General features: G+C 43.8%; 2 protein-coding genes across 11 annotated transcripts; one reads left to right on the top strand and one right to left on the bottom strand.

The window, feature by feature from the left end:
* Nucleotides 1-8,230: 8,230 nt before the first annotated feature.
* On the bottom strand, nucleotides 8,231-23,145 carry POLR3GL (RNA polymerase III subunit GL). 10 transcript variants are annotated; one of them, XM_079141403.1, is made up of 9 exons: nucleotides 23,032-23,145; nucleotides 18,634-18,766; nucleotides 12,322-12,489; nucleotides 11,855-11,984; nucleotides 10,302-10,370; nucleotides 9,899-9,955; nucleotides 9,622-9,695; nucleotides 9,385-9,498; nucleotides 8,231-8,894 (listed from the first exon to the last, which is right to left on the bottom strand). In XM_079141403.1, the coding sequence occupies exons 3-9, from the start codon at nucleotides 12,445-12,447 to the stop codon at nucleotides 8,808-8,810; spliced, it is 657 nt and encodes a 218-aa protein (XP_078997529.1). In that variant the 5' UTR covers nucleotides 12,448-12,489; nucleotides 18,634-18,766; nucleotides 23,032-23,145; the 3' UTR covers nucleotides 8,231-8,807. The 10 variants fall into 10 exon arrangements, with proteins under 10 accessions (XP_078997529.1, XP_078997527.1, XP_078997528.1 ...); XM_079141401.1 differs by lacking the exon at nucleotides 23,032-23,145 and adding an exon at nucleotides 21,897-22,037; XM_079141402.1 differs by lacking the exon at nucleotides 23,032-23,145 and adding an exon at nucleotides 20,881-21,019.
* Nucleotides 20,909-24,013, top strand: ANKRD34A (ankyrin repeat domain 34A). Its single transcript, XM_079141375.1, has 2 exons — nucleotides 20,909-21,047; nucleotides 21,595-24,013. The coding sequence occupies exon 2, from the start codon at nucleotides 21,711-21,713 to the stop codon at nucleotides 23,193-23,195; it is 1,485 nt and encodes a 494-aa protein (XP_078997501.1). The 5' UTR covers nucleotides 20,909-21,047; nucleotides 21,595-21,710; the 3' UTR covers nucleotides 23,196-24,013.
* The last annotated feature ends 74 nt before the right edge of the window (nucleotides 24,014-24,087 follow it).

The following is a 24,087-nucleotide window of genomic DNA, read 5'->3' as shown; positions in this document are numbered from 1 at the left end:
GTATTGTGCCCATATACCACTAAAATATTTTTTTATAAAAATCTAATTTGGGTTGGGAAGGAAGTCTGGAGATAGTATGTGACTAAGGGTATGGTCAGCAAAAAACAATCACACAATCTGATTGGTGTGGAGTAGGGTAAAGGAGAGGATCTTTTCACAGTTCACAGACCCCTCCACAGACCCCTCCTAGAATTCTCCTCCTGGACCACATCTAGGTGATGGAATACATAAGGTACGTATGGAATATTTTACTGATCCTCCAAAAGGCCACAGTCCTTGTCCTAGAAACCCATGACAACATAGTTATGAAATGGGAGATCAGAATATTTTTCTGTTCTCCATTCACCTCCATTTTCTAAGCTGAAAGTTTCCTTTCAGTGATGGCTACAGATCCAGGTTTGCAGGTCCTGGTTGAATAGTTGAGTCTAGAACCTGGAAAAGGTTCAGCGATTAGGTCTCCTATACTATTAAGAAGAAATAGTAGTTAAACATGTGGAACTTGGAGCCAACCTTTCTAAATTCAAATCCTACTTCTACCACTTAACCAGCTGTGTGACCTTGGGCAACTTGTTTAACCTCACTATGCTACAGTTTGTTCATTTGTAGAATGGATTAATAACAGTGTCTATCTCAGAATGCTGTTGAGAGGATTAAAAATATGCATATGAGGGGATATAGCTCAGTTGGTAGGGTGCTCACCTCACAAGCACAAGGCCCTGGGTTCAATCCCCAACACCAAAAAAAAAAAAAAAAAAAAAAAAAAAACCACACAAAACAAAAACCTAAAAAAAATGCATATGAGAAGTGTTAGTACAATGTCAATTAAGTGCTTGTTATCTAAAATAAAAAAGGAAACATTCTTCTTTTGTTCCTTTTGATTTCTTTCCCATGTGGGAGTAACAACACAGGGTATAGGAACTAATTTGCCTGGAATTCATGTGGAGGGGGAGCGGTAGTACACTATTGGGACTCATTCCCACCCCAGGTCAGAATGAGCCCTGTACATTCCTCTCCACCAGCAGCATCTCACAATATAGCTCTGGGAACACTAAAATTTTCTTTCATATTCCCATTATGCTTCATAGGCCTGTCACCTTCTGGAAATTAACTGAAAAAAAATTTTTTTTGTAGTACTGGAAATTCAAACCCAGAAAAACCCTCTATCTCTGAATTACACCCCCAGCATTTTTTTTTTTTTTTTTACCTGAGACAGGTTGTCACCACATTGCCCCAGGCTGACCTTGGATTGTGATCTCCTGCCTCAGCCTCCCAAGTAGCCACCATACCTGGCTTGAACCTTCTTAACTCTTCAGTACACAGCAGTGGGGAAAAGCTTCCCACCATTTGAGGTGATAAACTGAAGACTGGAGAATGCTGGATATACAATGCAATGCTATAGTAAGTCTCAGATTCCTTATTCCAACATATTATATGCCATTTGATCTTTTTTCCTGAAGTGAACTAGACTGCTTAGCACAAAGGTCAGTGGCAGCAAGACTACTGCTGAGGCCCAATTTAGCCTATTTAGGCTGTTTTTATTCTATCCTGACCTTTCCCTTGGCTTGACCCTTCCCTACTCTCTGCTAGACCTGTTAGGTAAAAAGAAAAGAATGAATAGACTCTGAAGACTGATATTTTTCTAACTACCAATTTATTGGCCATCTCCAGGTAACAGAGTGATGGTAGAAGGATGAAGATGGGGAGAATATGGGGACAGAATTGTGAATTTCATGTGCCCTGAGATCTGGGATGTCAAGCAAGTTCCATTCCTTTTGAGGTAATGGAGATGCTGACTAGACCTCTCCAAGTCAAATGGTCAGTAAACAGGTTCTTGGAAATATCTGGCTAGGTGCTCAGCATGGATATTTTTATCCTCCAGGACAGATGGTTAGAGAAAGGATTTCAGATACTAGGAGGGGAAGAAGAGTTAGGGGCGTGAAAACTGTGCTTTCCTTATATGGTTCTATGCCTAAAGACCCCTCTTTTCCACCTTCCCTGCCTAATTCTGACTTCTTCCTTCATCCATCCAGATTCACAGTTAATTCTTTGTCTCTTGTTTTGTTCTATTCCTGGTCTTTTATGTTTGACTCACCTTTCAGCTATACAAACTTTGCTTTCTGTTTCAGACTCTGAGATGTTTTTACCTTCACATTCTTGTAGGCAGGGAGAGAGTGGTTGGATAGGAACCAACATTTCCTTTCCTCCCCCTGGAGAGAAGTGTATTCCTGCCTCAGAGGCTTCTCTGCAGTTCTACTTCCTCAAGCTGTCCTTCAGGAGAGCTCCAAACTCTCCTGCAACTTCATGCACCCCAATAACCCCAGATCCCAGGAATATAATTTAAGACCTTGGAAACACAGGTTTGGGTTTCATATACCTTTGGAAAGTACCAGAAATGTTTGTGGAAATTAGAGAGATTGAAAAAGGTGAGGAAGTCTGACAAGGCAAATTTTGCTATCTCTGGTTTTGGCAAACTTTGCCACCTGGGAGTTGGAACTGCTGGGACAGAGGTAGATGGGCAAGCTGGGAAGTTCCTTTTCACTGTCAGGGGGGTCTGAAAATTAGGAATGGAGGTAGGGAAGAAGTGATGTTACCAGAGTTCCTAATTTGGGGCTTCATTTTCCTTTGGCCTTCTCTTTAAACTGGATATTCTCTTTTAAAATTAATTATTATTTATTTTAGATGTTGATAGACCTTTATTTTATTCATTTATCTATACGTGGTGCTGAGAATCAAACCCAGTGCCTCACACATGCTAGGCAAGTGTTCTACTACTGAGCCATAACCCTAGTCCCCAAACTGGATATACTTTTATACCCCCAAACAGCTTCCTTTTCTCCCCTTGTTTTTTCCTATAGCTCAGCTTCTCTGATATAACCCACTCTGCTTTGTGGGGGGAGGGGGGAGGGAATTTCTGACATAGGTGCTCCATGATTAATGGGAAGCCAGTGGGGAGATAGAACTGGAGAAAAGAGATTGCCCCGTGATTCATGTTGCTCTTCCTCTTTCTTGATTTTAGCTGAGGTTGATGAACTGAAGCACAGCTGGAGGAAACTCTAAGACAGAGGCAAACTGAAATTTCATAGACTGAACCAGCTTGCAAACATTTAGAAACATACGCAGTATCTTTCTAAAAATTAGAAACCAGGTTTTGGGGACTGGCAGTTTAGCTTAGTGGTAGAGTGTCTGCCTAGCATGCACAAAACCCCTGCACTGTCAAGAAATAAAACCAGAACAGATTCCATTCAAACCTACTGTCGAACTTCAAATTAAAAGCCATCATATTTGGTAATACTGAGTCACATTCTATCATGCCATCAGTCCAGGAAAATTCTGACTAGCCATTTCTCACCACCCTCTACAGCATTATATTCACCAATTTGCTTCTTCCTACTGTCCAACTCCTATCTGCTGTTTAAATTTGTCTAGGGTTGTCATTGCTGCTCTAAGAATTTCCTCTGGGGGACTTTTAAGATTTGGGAGAGTTAACCATTCTCCCCAGGGCTCCCAGAGCAGTCCAAAGTTGACCTGCCACAAGCAGGAAATGTCTTTTTTGTGTTTATTTTGTTTTTAAAAATGCAAATTTTGATTTACACTACATAATAGACTTGTGTTGATTTTAGTATAAAAAATAATTTGTCTACCACCAAATCTTAAAAGTAAAACTGACACTCGGGAAGATGTGCCAATTGTATTCTGGACTCCAAATAGTCCTTACCACATCTTCCCATGAAAAACCCAATTTAAGCAACACAGTAGAAAGGCATAAGCAAAGAGAGACAAGAAGAGGCAGACATGGAGAGAGATTTGAGATGGGGCAAAAAAATTTTATAAGATAAGAAGGAATGGGTCTGGGTGATAAGATCGATCTCTTTCTGGTCCTAAGCCACCCCTCCTGGCCTGGCCCCATCCATCTTCTGAAATGGTTACAGACATCCCTGATGTCTCTGCACAGGTGTTAGAGTGGTAGCTCAGGATGGAAAGCAAGATCCAAAATAGGAGCCGGGCCAAGTAAGGGAGAGGTGAGGGACCAAGAGCAGCCAAGTATGGTCAGACATATGTCTACACGCCAGGAGAGAGGCTTGGGGAAAGGAAATGGAGTATTTAGAAAAGGGCTGGTCAGCATTTTCCCTTTCTCCCAGAGTCCATCTTTGTTTCACTTCCTCTTACCACCCTGCCAGAGAAAAATAAGGTACAGCATTAGCTTAGATGAGGGAATTTCCTCTCCATGATGGCTATATCTCCGACCACAGCGGAGCAAAAGAAGGAAGGAAACCAGGTTTCTTTCCCTGTCCAAATGGGACTTCACCTATTCCCTTCCAAGGTGAGAAAGATCTCAAATCTGTGCCCCTGACTTTGGTGGGCTTCTTCCCCTTCCTGCCCTTTTCAGAAAGACAAACATAGGTCTAACTGACCTCCTCTTATTCTAATACTATCAAGGTTGTCCTCAGTGTAACAGTGCTAGACAGGACTTGGATATTTCCCCCTTCTCTACTAAACACCAAGAGAAATGGAAACACAGGATGGGGACCATTGAAGAAGGGGCAGAGGTCTAAGCTTGGGGAACATAGTCCATAGCTGAGGATCCTGAGAGGAAGGGGTGTTTGAAAGTAGAAAATAGTCCTAGACTCCAAGATCATGGAACATTGGTCAAGGTTCAGTCTGAAGAATTCCTGGATTCCTTCCCCAGCTTTTTGGGGTCCTGAGGTAATAGCACTTAGCCTCTCAGTCCTGCAGTTAGGGATCAGAGTCTTCCCACTGACTCCTGTTAGGGTTACTGCAGAACCTCCCTCCCTTTCAGGTTTCAAAAAGACAAATTTAGGTCCATTGGATTGGCAAAGGCCTTTCTGAGATGATGCTAAGAAACTGGAATTTCTTATTTCCTGATTTGTGATCCCAAATAACCTTGGGGAATAGATGGGACTCAATAGTGTAAAGGTCAGTGGAGAAAAGGTTACAAGTGGTTGGGCCAGATTATCTAACTGAGCTATTTCTGTCTAGCTCAATTATCTTCTCTGTTCACAGGCCAGATGAGATATTTGAGGAGGATAGAGAAGACCTGCCTTGCCAGCCCCTTCCTCAGTTAGAAATCTTTAATAGTCAGCTTAATTTGAGTCCTGACTTGCAGATTGTGACCTTGAACTCTGGGACTTTCCCCTTTTTTGTTAGTTGTTGGAATTGCTGTTCTCCCTGCTTCTCTGGCTGGAAAGGCTCTTGGAAATGACTGGCTGGATGCCCGAGGTATCTTTAGCCTGCATAGGCCAAAAATAAGGTGGGAAAATCCAGAGGATACAATGTGTTCAGCTAAAGCCAAACACATTCTGCCTTTGTTCTCAGAACCATTTGAATTCTTGCAGGTGGATCAATATCAGCCCTACTCTGTGAGAGTCTAGAAGGGTTCCCAGAGGACATCTAGTCCAAATTCATGTATCAGAATGAGGAAATTAAGGCATGGAGACTTGACATGACTTTTCCAGGGCACAAAACTATGGAGTAGTGAAGCTAGAACAATAAAATTGTGCTTTGCTGAATTGAGATGGCATTTCTTCCCTTGAACTTACCTCTCAACTAGCCTATGCCTACATGCCACCCTTCCTTCCTTTCAAAATTCAAACAACAATGAAAATGAATTGAAGAAAACAACTGTTTTTTCTTTCCTAAATCCTATATCATGGGCACTCAATCACCCTATCTACTTAACTTCTGACTCTCCAATTTTCTTTCCTTCTTTTTTTTTTTTTTTTTTTTGGTACTGGAGATTGAACCCAGGGGCATTCTACCTCTGAAGTTAATCCCTAGCTCCTTTTATTTTTTATTTTGGGACAGGATCTCATTAGTTGCCCAGGCAAGACGTGAGGTTGAGATCCTCCTGTCTCAGCCTCCCAAGTCACTGGGATTATAGGCACGTGTCACCATGTCCAGGTTGACTCTTTAATTTTCTTTGGTCTCCACTCCCATTCTAAGTTGCATGTTATATCAAAGTCTCCCATACAGGCCTCCCTCGAACTATTTTGAGTACCTATACCTGATTGCAGACCCAGCTCTCAAGTTGCCTGCCAAAGTGGGAGAGGACCAGGAAGGTAAGGGATAGAACATGGGTGCAGAAAAATAAGATTCTTGTCATAGAACCTACCCTGCCTGGGGCCAGTGTGGTCCAGTTTGTGACCATGGAAATAATCTTTTATTTTAGGCCCTAGCTGACACATGGTACAGGGCTGACAAGCACTGCCTGAGTCCTCTGCAAATGTTTCCTCAAAGGGAATGGTAGCTCTGACCCTGTCTACTTGGCTTTGGACTCTAGCCTCTGCCTGCCCAATAGTACCTATGATAAGTTGGAGAAAGGTCAATGGAAACAGTCTAGCTTATGCCTGGAATCTGGGGAAGCTGCCGGTCTCCTGTCTCTGGCTTTGTCTAACAAGATCACCTGCCAGGAAGGGCAGGAGGCCAGACAGAGCAGAGTTCAAGAATATTTCTGACACTTTGTCTTTGAGGCAGTACAACTGATCCCAAGTGGTCATTCCAACCTTTGTCCTGCTTTCCCAAGCTTTGTGGAAAAAGGATGTATGTACGTGTAGAGGTACATAGGGATAGGATGCTAGCCCTCCTCTATTGTTTATCGTCCAGAATCTTTGTTCCTACTCTTTTAACTTCCCAGATTAGATTAGGTAGCATTTAGTGATTTATATCATAGATATAGAAATAACTGAGCATGGGCTGGGGATGTGGCTCAGTTGGTAGAGTGCTTGCCTTGCATGCACAAAACCCTGGGTTCAATCCCCAGCACCACACAAAAAAATTTAAAAAATAATAATAATTAAGCAGATTGAGACTTGTGGGGAGTGTGTAGTGCATGTCTATGTACCTGTACAACACAATATGGCAAAAGGAAGAAAATTCAGTGTCTTTTACTTTTATTTTCTGCTGAGCTCTCCTTGGTCAAAATTATAGGCTGAAATATAACTATGGGAAACCCCAGTGGCAGGTCCCTTAGCCCCTGACCCTCCTCCACTCATACACAACCTCAGGGAGCTAGAAAAGGAAACACATCAATCATTGCAAATTGCTCAATAACTCTGGAATGTTCTGTTTCTATTCCTGTTCCCTTTTCTATCTTCTTGGCTGCTTCTATCTTAACACTTACTATCACATTGAAACTAGACTTTTAAGGTGCTTCCCTCAATGGAGTCATAGCTCCTCTTCATAGTTTAGAAAGGGGTCAGAAATATCTGACCTTTGATTACCAGTCTCTACTTGGTGCTAGAGAATAGCCTGCTTAAATGCAGTTGGGAAATTTCTTGAAGGTTCTCCTACATCCATCTTATGACTTTTAAATGCTCAGTACGGCCACAATGATAGCATCCCAGATATTTATGCTTGTTTCCTTATTCAGTTCCTATTCTGGACATGCAGTTTACCCGTGACTGTTGCATGGCAAGTGGCTGGAACCAATCAGCTAATCTAAGGCTTCCTCAGAAGCCAATCAGAGTCTAGGGAAGTGATCTCACCCAAGGGAGAGCTGTGTGGGTGAGAAAGCATCTCTCAGAGCTGAGAGTGTCCCTAAGTCACTCCCTTCCTCTCCACCCTCCTTACTTCCTGTAAAGCAACACTGCCTACCCCCCTCCCCAAAGAAGGGAATGAGACAGCTAACTGAATTCCACAAAAGGAAGGACCAAAAGAGAAACTGTAACTCAGCCACAAACTGGCTTCTGCAAGTGGAGATTACAATATTTAGGGAGCTTCTTCTGCATAGACATTCTCTTCAAAGCCCAGTGGCCAGGGACTAGAAGAGGACTGAGCATGCTGAATAAGAGTCAGCCCATTCCCTCTCCCCACACTTGGCTTTCTTGACTCTCCCTACAAAAATAGCTATAATCATTCTTTGTAAATAAGGGCATGATCAAGGTCAAATGTGGGAAAGAGAGTGCCTGTGTCTTTGTGAACACAAGTGAACAGAGATGATCATGTACCTCTGGCCTGAGGTCCAGAAACTCAGAAGCCAGCTAGTCTATGGGGAGTATGGACCAGACTCCCCATAGTCCTTCAGGTGAGTTTGTGAATATTCCTTGGCAGGGCTAGATAGTGAATATGTGTCCCACAGTGCAGGTGGGAGAGAAGGAACAAAGGACAAGAAGGCTATAAACCACAGTGAACCACATTGGGCTCTTGACAGGTAGAGAGAATGGTTCAACCCAGCATCCTTTCAGCTCTTTCACCAGACATCATTCTGAAGAGAGACAGATAAAAACATTTTATTTAAAAATATAAAATTGGTCTTATTCTTCCTAACTGCTCCCACCCCCAATTATGTACACACACACACACACAAAACAAAACATTAAAAATTAGGTAGGGGTATTCATACAGCTACCTCAGCTCTAACAACTTGGTTACTCTTTTTCTTTCTTTTAATATTTTGTTTAGATGTTGATAGACCTTTAGTTTTATCCATTTATTTATACGTGGTGCTGAGAATCAAACCCAGTGCCTCACACGTGCTAGGAAAGTGCTCTACCACTGAGTCGCAACCCCAGCCCCAACCTGGTTACTCTTTCCACTCTCCTTTTTCCCTTCATTGATCCTTTTCCCTTTTCCCTTTACCCAAGAATCAGAGTGCTACAAAGTTTCAGAAGGGGAAGGGGAAAAAAGAATGCTATCTGTCATCATTTCTATCTCCAGAAGGCTGAATAGGTAATGTGGACTCTGAGCAAATGATTTGTTTTATCCACAAAACTAAATAATATGGACAATTATTTTCTATATTCCAAATCAAGAAAAATACGAGGGTTCAGGGTGTTGTTTCAAGCCTTTCTTCAATATATAGCCTCATCCATATTGTCATCACTATCACCTCCAAAGTCCTCTCCATTGTCAAAATATGACATGATATAGTCAGTTTCCTGAAATGGAAAAAGAGAAGTAAAAGTCAGACTTGCTTTGGCATTCTCCTTCCTCCCTCTGTAACAGGACACTTCACTCCCAATCACACCATTCCAAGCCTGGAACATCCCTTCTAGCTATAGTTTTGTTTTGTTTCTGTTTGTTTTCCATAGTGGGGACTGAACACAGGGGTGCTCTACCACTAAGCTACATTCCCAGTCCTTTTTATTTTGAGACCAGATTTTGCTAAGTTGCTAAGACTGGTCTTGAACTTGCGATCCTCCTGCCTCAGCTTCGTGAGTTGCTGGGATTACAGGTATGTGCCATGGCACCCAGCCTACACTTCATTTTTTAGTATAGCCTGGGGATAGATTAAGTAAAGGGAAAACCCTACCCTTCAGTGGCATTATCTCCTTTGGCCCTGTAACTCTGAGAAGAACATCTGCAGTGTAAAGAGTTAAGAATCCAGAGAGGAGGGGATGGGGAACTGAAGTGGAAGGTCCCTGTTACCTCTTCATGTTCTTCTTCATCATACTCCTCTTCTTCTTCCTCTTCCTTTTCTTCTTCTTCTTCTTTCTCCTCATCTTCCTCTGAAGTCACTTCTTCCTCCTTTTTTTCCAGGGTCTCATGTGAAGATGAAGAGACTCAGATTCAGTTCATAGAAGGGAAAAATTAAGGCAAACATGGGCCAAGGGACAGAGAATAAATCCAGGGCCCAGGAGTTCTCTATGGACATTTTTGCCTTACCTCTAATTTCTGTATTGTTTCTTCTTTATCTTCTGTGGTCTTAGGAGGCCTCTTGGGGAGTAGAATGGTGGTCCCTGGTGGGGGTTCAAAAGGTGAAGGGTCAGAAAGCACATTTTGCTAAGGTCAACTACACCCTTCTGCAGCGAACATGTCACTCTGCTGCCCTCATGTGGCCATCATGGCACCTAGCAACAACTCTAGGACTGGGTAGGAAATGGGAGAAAAGACCCTTTAGCTGATGGAAGAAACTTCTCCCTCCTTTTCCAGATACACTTACTCTCCTTTTGTAGTTTCCGGACTCGAATCTTTAGCTCTCTGGGTAGACGCCGCCAATCTGGGAATGAAAATGTGAGTGTCAGTAGGACCCTGCCTGGGATCTTCAATGAATAATGACTGCTACTTAATGGAGAAATGAGGGTTTTAAAGGACAGGAAGGAAGAAATGGGTGGGTCAAAGTTTCTCAGGACAAAATTGTGGTTTGGATGCCTCCTGAGGACTGAGGGTTATTTATTAGATTTTTTAGGGACAAAAATCTTAGAGTGTTTAAAACATATATAAAGTTGTAGTTTGCAAATGCTACCATGGGGTGGTTTGCAGATCTACATCTGGGGTGGGGTGGTCATTTGAGGCATATCAAGCATTTGAAAGAAGGGCAGTCAATGAAAGAGCTCACCACCTACCAGGGTTCCAATCAATGGCATTGTCAATTGGTCCTGACATCTGATATTTGTCTGAGTAACGTTCCACATCTGAAGGGTCAGAGGTCAAGGGTCAGAGTTTTATTTATTTCTCTCTTTTTTTTCCTTTGTACTGGAGATTGAACCCAGGGGTGCTTTACCACTGAGCTACATCCCCAGCCCTTTTTTAGTTTTTATTCTGAAACAGGGTCTAAATTGCTGAGGATCCTGCTAAGTTGATGAGTTTGGCCTTGAACTTGTGATGTGATCCTTCTGCCTTACCCGTTAAGTCTGATTACAGGCACGTGCCACCACGCCTGTCTCCTCCATATTTTTTATTGGTGAATTATTGTTGTACATAATGGGTGGAATTCATTGTTACATATTTGTATGTATACATATTATAACAATATAATTTAGTCAATATAATTTCCTAATATTTCTCCTTTTCCTACCCTCTTCCTTCCCCTGTTCCCTTTCTTCTACTACTGATCTCCCTTTGATTTTCTTTCTTCTTTTAAAAAATATTTTTTTTAGTTGCAGATAGACACAATACCTTTATTTTATTTATTTATTTATTTATTTATTTATTTATTTATTTTAATAAGGTGCTGAAGACTGAACCCAGGGCCTCACACATACTAGGAAAGTGCTCTACCACTGAGCCACAACCCCAACCTCTCCCTCTGATTTTCATAAGATCCCATCACCACCTTTCTTTTCCTTTTTTCTCTCTAGCTTCCATGTAAGGGGTCAGGGTTTTATCTCTTCAGAGCCCTTCAATAGGACTGTTTCTGAGGGTTCACCCCTTTCAATACTAAGAATGATTTACCTCCTCACCCCAACCTACAGCTCAAGGAGTCAGCTTCAGAGAAGACCCCATTACCCTTCTAACCTGCCCTTCTGCCACCCAAAATTATGACAATACTTCTTTTTCCCTTAGCTTAAAGGCACTACCATATTAAGAGATAAAGTGGTGCACTGGAAAGTATACTGGGGAGCAAGAAACCAGTGTTTCAGTCTTTTTCTCCTTGCTAACAGGGTTAATTTAGTAAGTTTTTCACCTCTCTGAGCCCCAGTTTCCAAGACTCCAGCAGAAAAGCATCAGTTGTCAATATACTGAAACATTGTACTTACATACCAGTTGGTAATTGGCCACTGCCCCAAGCCTTCCAAGCTTCCTTCTTTAGTTCCCCCACACCAACCTTCCTGTGACCCACTAGCCAAAGGGTTACTTTATTTACCTAGTAAGAATGCTTAAAGACCCAGCATCCTACTGATTGTTTGGGCCTTCTTAAAAATTTGTTTAAAATGTTAATACCCCCCCCCCCCCATTTATATGTGTGAAATGAGATGTTAATACTTAACCTCCAACTGTCCCAAACTATTGTAAGGCTCAAAACAAATCACACTGAAGTGCATTTCACATACAGGAATGATTACTCTCATCTCCCTAGTTAGTGTACTTCCTGTGGCTCCTCTAGCTCCCAGTGGTGCTGAGCACAGGCACTGCCCATGGGAGGTTCTCCAAACATGATGCTAGCATTTCAACTGACCTCTCTTGGGAACAGCTGGTCGGATGAAGTAGGGGAGCTGCCTCATGGCCCCTCGTAGCTCCTGCTTCAGTGCCAGAACATATTCCCCTTCCTCTCCTGAAGGTAGAGGTACTGGGCGGAACTCCAAGGGCTAAGGAGGCAGGAGCCATGGTCATTTCAGAGAGAAAATGCTGGAGTACATACTTAAGAGGGTTTCTATCCAATGTTCCCATTGAACAAGCAGAGGCCAAAAGAGAATGGGAAAACGACACAGCATTTTGAAAGCTGGGAAGCTGTGAGTATGAGAAGTAAGGTCACACACTTTTTTGGCCTGAAAAGCATCCCCTGTGAGTAGGAAGTATTGAGATGGGGTGTGTGTGGGGAGGGGAAGATGAGGATGGTTTTATGATGGCCCAGGAGGAATCCAGGATCATGTATAGTCAGACTAGGGCACATGGGAGTCATGGGAAGGGAGGGGAAACACTCACGGGGAAGAGTGGAGAAGGCTGTAGGGTAGGTGGGGGTAAAGCATCCCCCTTCCCAATGCCTACGGCCTCCATGTTGAAGGTCAACTGGCCCCGGCCGCGACCCCGGCCCCCACCCCGGCTGGCCATGGTGGAGGGGGCCTGGATAGTCAGAGATCCAGTGAGAAAAACCTGATAAAAACAAAAACAAAGAGAAAAAGGAGCACAATAGAAGAGTCAGGAAGCCAAGGAGACGCAAGACAATCTTCTCTCCCTGACACTTGAAAAGTCAATGTCATTCAACAAATTTTGACCAAGAAGACACAATGCCAGGCAGGGTATTTCTGGAAATATAAACGTGGATGAGACATAGTATCAATGGGACAGGTAAGTTTAGTTATTCTAATTGCTGCACAAAGGAGAAACTGATTAAATCTTTGGATGAAACTTTCATAAATCCCTAAGACAATTTGGTGTATATCATTATCTGTATTTCTACATATAATTTTTGAATTCTTTCTTTCCCTGGTCTTCAAGCTTAACCAAGTCTGAATTTAATCTACTGGAATGCATTTCAGCAAAACATTCATTAAGTATTTAACATATAAAAGGTAGTGTGCCAAGCACTGTGGGGACACAGGAATGAATCACCAGAGGAATCTCGTTGTCAACCAGAGGAAAAAAGACATAAAAATTATCTTCTTTATTTATACATTTATTTATTTATTGTAGTACTGAATTGAACTCAGAGGCACTCTGCCACTGAGCTACAACCCCATTACTTTTTATTTTATTTTATTTTATTGGGTGCTGGGGATCGAACCCAGGGCCTTGTGCTTATAAGGCAAGCACTCTACCGACTGAGCTATCTCCCCGGCCCCACTTTTTATTTTTTATTTTGAGATAGTTTTGTGAAGTTGCTCAGGATGGCCTTAAATTTCTATCTTTCTGCCTCAGTCTCCTGAATAACTGGGATTGCAGGCATGTCCCACTGACCCCAGCTCAAACTGATCTTTTTGAATAGCACTTGGAAGCACACAGAATCTAGCCAACAGAAGGACTCTTAGAGGTCATCTAATCCAAAACCCTCCCATTGTACAACTCCACTCAGTAAATTAGTATTCGGTTTCTAGTGGTATTTTCCTTAAGAGCGGATATGCATTCTTCCCCCAGGTAGTTCCTACCACTGTGAATCAACTCTGATGAATTGAAAGTTTCTCCTTCTACTGGACTGGACTCTGCCTCTTGCTATCAATCCTGAGGAGCCAGTCACAGGTAGCTAGGATGGGGAATGATATCTCAGCACCAATAAGCACACTCAACACCCAGATCCTGGTTTCTAATACCATTCTCCCACGAAAAGAACCAGAGCTCCTAGGAGAAATGGCTGAATCTAGGACTGGGCAGGAAATAAATAAGATGAACCAGGAATATCTCAAGGTGCCAGAAAGGAAGGAAGTGTTCGACAATCACACTCACATATTGATGGGGCTGTCAAAGGGGCATGAGATACAATGAAAGGAGCTCCTAATGGCCAAAATAATTTGAGCAATGATATAAAGTCATACTGACTTGTAACCCCAAAGTATAAAATAAACACCCACGAATCTGTAAGGGCATAAATGCCTGAATAAATTAATACATGGGGGAAAAAGGACAAATCTCTCATGTAGAATTTCAAATAAATTATGTAGATACTCCACTCAAAAGGGGAGAGGAACATAACTCCCCATTCCTTAATTGTGGACTACATATAGGAAATTTTGTCCAAAACAATTTGGAAAGCTAGAGTGTGGGGAGTAACTTTACAATAGAGAGAATGGGCAAGTATTACTTCAGGCAGGCAACCCAGATCAACATTCAATTATAATCACGTTGATAGATGTGTCCCTAATATGATGTGATGAAATGGTACTTTTATCTCTGTGATTATCCTCTCAAAACCCCATAACCTCCCAAGATGCAGTGGTGCACACCTGTAATCCCAGTCACTCAAAAGGCTAAGGTAGGAGGATTGCAAGTTTGAAGTCAGACTCAGCAACTTAGTGAGACCCTGCCTCAAAGAAGAAAATTTCAAAAGGTTGGGGATGTAACTCAGTGGTAAAGCACCTCCAAGTTTAATACCCAGTACCAGAAAAAAAGAAAATAATAACAATGGAACAACTCATAACCTCAGTCTAATAAGGAGAAAAACACCAACTTCCAACAGACTCATCCTACAATACACCAAACTATTACCCCTTAAAACTGTCAATGTCATCAAAAACAGGAAAGTCTAAGAAACTCACAACCCAGAGGAACCTAAGGAAACCTTACAACTAAAGTAACATGGTATCCTGAATGGGATCCTGATATATGAAAAGAGCATTAAGTAAAAACTAAAGAAATCTCAATGAAGTATGGACCTTGATTAATAATAATATATCAATATTGGTTCATGAATCATAACATGTACTACACTAATATACAATATTGGTAATAGGGGAAACTGTGCCAGGTAAATATGGGGAACTCTAGATACTACCTGCTCAGTTTTTCTGTAAATCTAAAACTGTTCTAAAAATAAAACCTATTTCATTAGAATAAATGAGCACCAATTTGAAATTCACCAAAAGATTAGTTGATAAAAAAAGACAAAATAGTATGTACAAAATTATCTATGTTGCCAAAAATACAGACAGACAAATAAATTGGAAAGTTGTTCTTAAAAGATATACACTAAAAATTAACATTGATTGATCTGAAGTGATGAGGATTTTTGTTTTATTTTCATTTTTGTCATGTGATTTTAAGTTTTTTCTCAATACTGAATACTGTGTTTGTAATGATAAAAATGATAAATTTTTTAATAAGTTTAAACATACTTACACACTTGTTAAGATTAATAATCTGTAACTGGAAGGAAAAGATGGGGAAATGTATCTGGGGAATCTGGAAAGTTTTAAGCCTAATGGCTATAAAAAATGTGAGAAAAATAATTATAATCTGTTCAAAGAGAACACATTAGGGGAGACAGGGTGTTGTGGAGACTGGAGAGAGAATAAGAATTTCTCACTGTATCTTTAGCCCTTTCAAGGGAAAGCACTCTGACCAGCTGGTTTAGGGACCCTTCTACTTGACAGACAATTCTAGCAGAGGAGGTGGGAGTTGCATTGATTGCAAAGCACTGAGGAGTCAAGAAAAGGCCATGAGCTGGGAGGTTAGGCAAATCTGACTCCATTTCCACTTAAATGAGAGCCCTCGAAGGATGCTGGGGAGGAAAGGTACAGGGAGAAGACAAAATTTTATTTACTCTAGGCTATAAACTGGTGGCTGGAAACTATGAACCATCTCCCCATTTAGCTCAGTAATCTACAAGGGGTGTTTACTTCTTTAATATTGTGATGGAGCTAAATTCTTGAGGATATTTAAGGTCTCCCATAATCTGGTTCCAGTCTGCTCCCCTTTAACATGGACCTTCTCTAGTGCTTACCCTTGTATGCAGCTTTCCCCAAATGACAACATCTCACATATGCTATGCTCATTCCCATTTATGTACACCAGTGTATTGTGGTGGATGTTACTAAAACGAAAGTTGCAACAAAACATACAGAAAAACATTAGCAAACACATGAAAGATTAGGAAAGCAGTAACTGTAGTGAGTAAGAACAAGGATTTGAATCCCAGTTCTGTCATTTCCTAGTTATATAAATGTTGGCAATTTATTTAGTATCTCTAAATCTGTTTCCTCATCTATAAAATGGGGATAATAAATACTATAATCTTAATTCACTCAGTAAATATTTATTGAACACCTATTATGTACTAGGCACTTTCCAAGTGCTAGTAATATACAAATGAGCAAAATGGACCATAAACAAAACAAAACAAAATTGCTGCACCCATAAGGTTTAAATGGAATTTATATTCTGGTGGAGTCATAAGCCTATGTATGGTAGTTCCAATTTGTTTGTTTGTTTACGTACTGGGAATTGAATCTAATAGCACTCTACTACTGAGCTAAATTCCCAGCCCTTTTTATTTTGAGACATGGTCTTATTAAGTTGGTAACTCTGGCCTCAAATCCTGCCTCAGCCTCCCAAGTAGCTGGGATTACAGGTATGGACCACCATTCCTAACCTGTAAATGATATTTCAACCCATAAAACTGTGTGAGATCCCTAAAGGAAGTGATCCAGGGACTGAGCCCCAAGGCACTCTAATATTTACAGTTGGTATATTTGTCATAAATAAGGTAAGAAGTTAACATTGTTATTAAATTATAACTCTTGGGAATACCAATTTTTAAAAAAATCCCAACAGAAAAAATGGGCAAAGAAGATGAACAGGCAATTGACAAAAAGAAAAAGTCAATAAAACCTCTCTGCAGCTATCAAATTGACAAAGATGTAAGTAATACTTAGCCTATTCTAAGTTATTTTCCCCCCAGAAGAACACTCTCAATACCTCAATGGAAAGACTATAAACAATCTTTCAAGGGAGCAATTTGACTACTTCAATCAATAGCCTTTTAAACATTTATATTCTTAATATAGTAATCCTACTTTTAAAATTTATCCTAAAGAAATCATCAGATAGCTGGGAGTGGTGGTGCATGACTGTAAGCCAAGCATCTCAGGAGACTGAGGCAGGAGGATTGTGAGTTCAAAGCCAGTCTCAGCAATTTAGTGAGGTCCTAAAGCAACTCAGCAAGACCCTGTCTCTAAATAAAATATAAAAAAGGACTGGGGATGTGGTTCACTGGTTAAGCACCACTGGGTAAAATCCCCGGTAAGCCCCCCCTCCCCCAAAAAAAGATATACAAAGATGTTCATCAAAGAGCTACTTATGGGAACAAAAATTCTGAAAAAAATCTCAATGGTCCAGTAATAAATAAACAATTAAAAAACTCAAATAACTATTTTAGACTATTGTATAGCCATAAAAATCACAACTTCAAGTAATATTTATTTATTTTTTTGTGGAGCTGGGGATTGAACTCAGGGCCTTGTGCATAGGAGGCAAGCACTTCCACCAACTGAGCTATATCCCCAGCCCCTCAAATAATATTTAAAGGCAGAAAAATGTTCACAATGTAGAGTGGGAGGTAACAATATAAAGTTCTACCTATTGTATGGCCTTATTTATGTATAAGATACAGATGTATGTATATACACACATTTGTGTATGTGTATATACACACAAAGAAACTGAAATACATATAAAAGTATTAATATCACTTAACATTAGGGCTGTGAAATAATAGATATTTTTCTTTATATATTTATATTTCCAACTTTTCTGGAATAAATGCATATTACTTCTATAATAAATAAATAAGAGGAATGATTTGCTTATAAGAGTGCTATAACTAGGACAGATCTCCTTCTTGATAAAGGAAGTGTAGCATGTGTTTCACTGAGCTACATAGTTGTTATTTAGACTATCTGATATTGACTGAATATCAAAAATGAAATGACCTGCAAAGAAAGATAGGGAGTTCTTTTACTAAAGAGAGGGTCTGGGTGTGTAGCTTAGTGTAAGAATGTATGCTTAACATTCATGAGGACCCCCCCCAACACACAAAGATTTTTACATAGAAGCTGAGTAACAATTTATTAAATAGGGTTTATCAGAAGAAGGATGCATGGCAAGAGTAAAGAAGTCACTATGATTCTCATTGTCTAACATTTTTCTGGCATATAGTAGCTGCTCAATAATATTTGTGGAATAGATACATGATTTCTGTAGTCTTTCCAAATTTGAGACCTTGTGACGCATAAAGACTTCCCTCCAGTTTTCCTGGCTTTCTTTCTTCTCTGGATTCTGAAAGCAATTATGAAACGCTAATATTATGAACCACTAATTTAAGGGCCCTTAATTACATACTGCATTGTCTTTTATTGTTCCCTAATTACATAAGGAGTTTAAATTCTGCCTCCCCAAGAGTGCTAGGTCCCAGAAATCAATTCCGTTCAGTTAACCCTTATTGGGCACTATGTATTAAGTACCAGAACCTGGTACCTACAAAACCTTATAATCTAAGAAGAATAGAAACACTATAAGAGAGAGCTCACACTAAGTATCCTAATAGAGATATGCATAAAATGCTATCATCAGACTGGGACAAATGAATTCTGCAGGAAAGGCAGTCCAGGAAAGCCACAGGTAGGAGGTAATATTTCAGCTAAGCCTTGATGGATTTAAAAAAAAAAAAAAAAGTTAGGCTCTTAGGAGAAAATATTAGTAGATTCATAGGAGGCTGATGCCGCAGCAAGGAGTCACAGATACAAGAATGGGTCTTTTTCACTTTCTGCCTTATCTTTCTCCCCAGTGAATGAATGAAAGAAAACTTACGATTCTCTGCTATTTGATCAATACAGCAATGGGAGCCCAGGCGAGAGAAGATAAGGATCCAGAAGGGGGTAGTGATCCAACAGGCTGCGGGAAAACGTCGTCGGTCTTGTATTCTGGCCGGGGTGAACAAGTTCTGGAAGTGTGGGACCGAACCAGGTCAGTCACCAGGTCGGAACCTTACCTGCAGCCCCTCCCCCACACGGAGCCCACGTCGCGGCCAACTTGAAATTTGCTGGTCTTCCTCAAACCGGTGGCGTTCTGAGCCCGCCTCCCAGAGCTCTGGATTGGTGGGTTCTCTCGGCCAATCTAGTAGGAGCGAGGGAGGGAGGTCCGCCCTCTTGAAACCAAGAAGGTGAAGAAGGGAGGGAGAGAAGCAGGCAGCCGGAACTAAGGGTTGGGAAGCAGGGCTCAGGGAGTGATGTGACTGCAGAATTACCAGGGGTCAATTATTTCCGTCTTCTCCGCAGTTTAAGGAGCTCCTGGCTAGCAAGCGTTCTCAGCGAGAACCTCCACTCATACCTCATCGAGAGACTGTTGAGGAAGGCCCCCAAGGAAGGCCGAAAAAGGAGAGCTTCTACAGAGAAATGAACCCCAATGAAATCTCTTTAGGAATCAGTCTTTTTGACTCTGACTTAACTGTTTGGCCTCTCCTCCATTACTCCAACCTTCCCTTCAATCCTAACCCATCTTTTCCAGCACCGCCAGTGGACACTTATTTTTCTAAAAACGTATTTCTGTGGCTTGCTGTCAAGTCTATGAAAAGGTGGGAAGAAGGTTTGGGGAAGGATTGGGAATCAGAGAAGCAGGGTTGGGGAGCCAGGGCAGAAGCCCTGTTTTCTGCATTTTCTACTGCTCCTCCAAGCCCCTTGGTAAGGGGAGGGGGGTTGGGTAGGGTGAAGGAGGAGTCCTACTTTCACATAAGACAGAAACCAAGGGAAGGGTTTCGTAATGGAGGTAGAATCTAGAAGTCAGTCCAGAAGAATATCCCAGATGTCAGAGAAGATGGCCCATAGACTGGAAGGCTGTAGGTAGGTGTAGAGGCAAGTACCATCTTTGGAATAGGGCAGAAACAGCTGTGAAGCTCTGGAGAACTTACTTAACCTTATTATATCATATTTTACAAGAAAATATAGTTCCCATCTTAAAGAGTTGTGAGGAATTGGAAATACGATATGTAAGGCACTTGGTACCTAGTTGGCATCAGTAACTAGTAAAAATGGATAATTATCCTGTGAATATTTTTCTCAGGAACTTTATTTTTAGAATCTTTGGGCCTCCATCCTCTGAATTATCTAGGACCTTGGTGAACTCTCCAAATCTTTAGAATTTTTTCTCATCCCCCACTTCATTTGGTGTCTTCCAGCTGGACACCAACTCATTCCTAAAATATGCAGATGGAAGCTATGGTAACCATGGAGACAGGGCAGGTGGCAAGGAGAGGCAGAGACAGTGAGAGAGACCAATAGGGACAAACAGGAAGAGGGAAGACAGCGATTCGGACAGGGACCTTCAAACAACATGGAAAAATTAGTCTAAGGAAGATCGAGAGCAAAGAGATACAATGAGAGAGGGTGCGTTACAAGTTTCGCTCATCTTCCTGTCCCTTTCCTGTCTCCCGCCCCTGCCCCGCCTTCCACAAAGGGGAAAGAGGCATCTGGGAATGACCCTTGCCCTATCTAAAAATGCCCTAGATATCCACCTTCTTCACGCGTATCTAGGAGATCTAAACAGGGGAGCTGAAGTCCAAGTTTCTCTGTGATGTGTCTGCTGTTTCAGGAGGACTGAAGTGGAGTGGAGCTGCTGTGTGTCTGATTCCAGGCTGGACCATGTTTCCCTGACATTTAAACTACAAGACAGCCAGATTCTCTCTGCAGTGTGGACGCCGATGTGGATCTAAATCGCCTCCCTCCACCCCTTTGCATAGTGTGCCATATGCCGTGTGTGGCAGTCAGGTCTGCCGCACAGGAGCACATAAACATATCAAGTGGAGATCTGCTGAAGCTCCGCAAAGAATCCGAATGCTCCCTGTATGGGTCGCGGAGGAGTCCCCTAAGGTCCACCGAGAAAGGGAAGTCAGGATTGCAGCCTCTTAGGTTTTTCAGGGTTTATGTGTGCATGGGTGGGGAGCGGTTTGGTGCCGACGCCCCCACCCGCAGAGACGCGGCTATAAATAGCACAGCAGAGCTCCGCCCCCCCCCCCCCCCCCAGCTTCTCTCCTCCGGAGCCGGCGCGGTGCCCGGGGCGCACCGGGAGGAGGGACCAGGATCCGGCGCCGGGGCGCAGATACTGACACCAAGGGAATCCGGGTACCCCCCCCACGCCATATGAGCCCCCAGGAACTCGGCTCCTCCATTCCAGCTGCTCCATGGCCCCGGCTTCAATCCTGACCAGGCAGAAATTCTGCGGACATTCAGGTATCTTTTTGGGTTCATAGTCTAGAAGGGAAAAGAGCAGGGAGTGATGGGGGATGTAGCAGGGGTAAAAAGAAACCCCAAATTATTCCTCCATCACTTTTAGGTCTTAAACGCAAGCTGTTTTCCTACCCCTACTTAATTTTAGGGGTTGTGGCAACCTAAAAGAGATTAGGAATGGAAATATGGGTGTGACTATACCGGTGCATGTGTGTGGGTGGGTGGCGTTCAAGCATCCTAGAAAGGGGGATTCCAAGTATGGTTAAGAAAAGGGGGATGCTGGAAAGGTCTGATAAGCCGAGGGTTGAGGGTTGGGGTGCAAATATCCCTGCGCGTGCACGTACATATTTGCACGCGCGCCCATCCTTCGGTGCGGGTGCATCCTTCCCACCTCCTCAGGCATGCGCTGGGGGGAAGGGGCGGCTCAAAGGCCTGAATTAGAGGAAGGACTGTGTGCCTTGGAGATCTCCCCCGCCTCACACCCGGTGCCTCCATCGGTGCCTCAGTTTCCCTGCTGAATCTGTCATTAAAATCTCTCTCTTTCTCGCAGGGATAGGCTTCACCACTGAGACCTCAGGCCTCGGCCAGCCACAAGCCCCAGATCCCTAGCCATCCTCCGCAGGTCCCAGTCCCGGTTTTATCGGTGCTTTCGCCCCAGCCGCAGCTATGCTGCACACCGAAGGACACGCTCTTCTTCGGGCCGTGGGTCAGGGTAAGCTACGCTTGGCCCGTTTGCTTCTGGAGGGAGGAGCATACGTGAATGAGGGTGATGCCCAGGGGGAGACTGCGCTAATGGCGGCCTGTCGAGCCCGCTACGACGACCCCCAGAATAAGGCGCGCATGGTTCGATACCTCCTGGAGCAAGGCGCAGACCCCAACATCGCAGACCGCCTAGGGCGCACCGCGCTCATGCACGCTTGCGCCGGGGGTGGGGGCGCCGCAGTGGCCTCGTTGCTCCTTGCCCACGGTGCAGACCCCTCAGTCCGAGATCACGCAGGCGCCTCGGCGCTTGTTCATGCTCTGGACCGCGGGGACCGTGAGACCCTTGCCACGCTCCTGGACGCCTGCAAGGCCAAGGGCACGGAGGTCATCATCATAACCACAGATACCTCGCCCTCGGGCACCAAGAAGACCCGGCAGTATCTAAATTCCCCACCGTCCCCAGGGGTGGAAGACCCTGCTCCCGCCCCTCCTAGCCCGGGGGTCTGCACGTCGCCTTCGGAAATCCAGTTGCAAACGACAGGAGGACGAGGGTTGCTATCCCCTCGCGCCCAGGAAGAAGAAGAGAAGCGGGACGTATTTGAATTCCCTCTTCCTAAGCCCCCTGATGACCCCTCCCCTTCTGAGCCGCTCCCCAAACCACCTCGACATCCCCCCAAACCACTCAAAAGGCTTAACTCCGAGCCCTGGGGCCTAGTGGCTCCGCCTCAACTGGTCCCTCCTGCCGAAGGGAGACCGGGGATCGAGCGCTTGACCGCGGAATTCAATGGCCTAACCCTGACCGGTCGACCCCGTCTTTCCCGACGTCACAGCACCGAAGGCCCGGAGGATCCTCCCCCTTGGGCGGAAAAAGTGACTGCAGGGGGTCCTCTCTCTCGCCGAAACACGGCGCCCGAGGCTCAGGAGTCTGGTCCCCCTTCAGGGCTACGGCAAAAACTGAGCCGCATGGAGCCGGTGGAGCTCGACACCCCCGGACATCTTTGCCCTGACTCGCCTGAGTCCAGTCGTCTGTCCCTCGAGCGTCGCCGATACAGCGCCTCCCCGCTGACCCTCCCTCCAGCCGGCTCGGTTCCCTCCCCGCGCCAGTCCCAGGAAAGTCTGCCAGGGGCAGTATCTCCGCTGAGCGGACGGAGGCGGAGTCCCGGGCTGCTGGAGCGGAGGGGCTCGGGGACGTTGCTCCTGGACCACATCTCACAAACGCGGCCGGGTTTCCTGCCGCCGCTGAACGTCAGTCCCCACCCCCCAATCCCCGACATTCGCCCCCAACCTGGAGGTCGGGCGCCTTCACTGCCTGCCCCTCCCCACGCCGGGGTGCCAGGCTCTCCCAGGACCAAGCGCAAGTTGGTGAGACGCCACTCCATGCAGACTGAGCAGATCCGCCTGCTAGGGGGCTTCCAAAGTCTAGGCGGGTCAGGGGAATCCGGGCGCTGAGATAAGTGGGAGGAGCCAAAGAGGGCGGGGATCAGACTTTGATGGGACAGGTTGGAGAACCAGCTCTTACGCATACCATGGACACAGGGATCTCTTGCATGTGCTTATGGCACGATGCACGTACACATGGGTAAACGTGTCCACAAGCACAGCAAACTTATTAGCAAGGAAGGATAAGTACTCTGTTTACTGGGTATACAGACATAAGAAGTAATGCCCTGGTCATTTCAGATGCATGTGGGATTACTTGTACCCACAGGCACAGCACACCAATAAACACACAGGACCACTTGTGCTAGGGTCCCAAACTCACTTGCATTTGTTCAGAAGCAGTACAAAGGGACCCCTACTTATGGATATTCTCCTATATCTTTGCCCTCCTGCAGAAGCAATCCCTTGCTTTCCATGTATGCCCTGCAACACAGCCTATCATGATTTTGCACACTCTACTCATGAATTTTCCACTCCATCCTGCAGGTCTTGCTTCTCTCTCCAGGCCTGGCTCCTTGTTCACACCCTGCTTCCAACCCCAAACACTTTTCAGGATATCTTCTTCACTCTTGTTGGGGTTCCTGCAGCAACTCTCAGTCTCAGTTCTGCTGTTTTCTTTCCAGCTTTCAACTTCCTACTTTTTATTCCCACCCTGTTCCCTCAAACTCTACAACAGGTTGTCTCATTTTCCCAAGGGGTGGATCATGGGCTCTAAGCTGCTCTACTGTCTGTCTGAGCTTATGAACACTCCCACAGGTAGAACTGGGGAGTAGCTCTAAATCACTCCTCACTCCACTCAACATATCAAATAAATGTGTTCAGAAGTCTCTGTTTTGTCACTTCTGCCTGGAGGTATGGGGTGTGGGTAATAAGGAAGTGGGGAGGGAGGGTGATACTAATT

This window comes from Sciurus vulgaris, assembly GCF_902686455.1.
Source record: "Sciurus vulgaris genome assembly, chromosome: 1".
Classification (NCBI taxonomy): Eukaryota; Metazoa; Chordata; class Mammalia; order Rodentia; family Sciuridae; genus Sciurus; species Sciurus vulgaris.
This window is presented reverse-complemented; position numbering and strand designations above follow the sequence as displayed.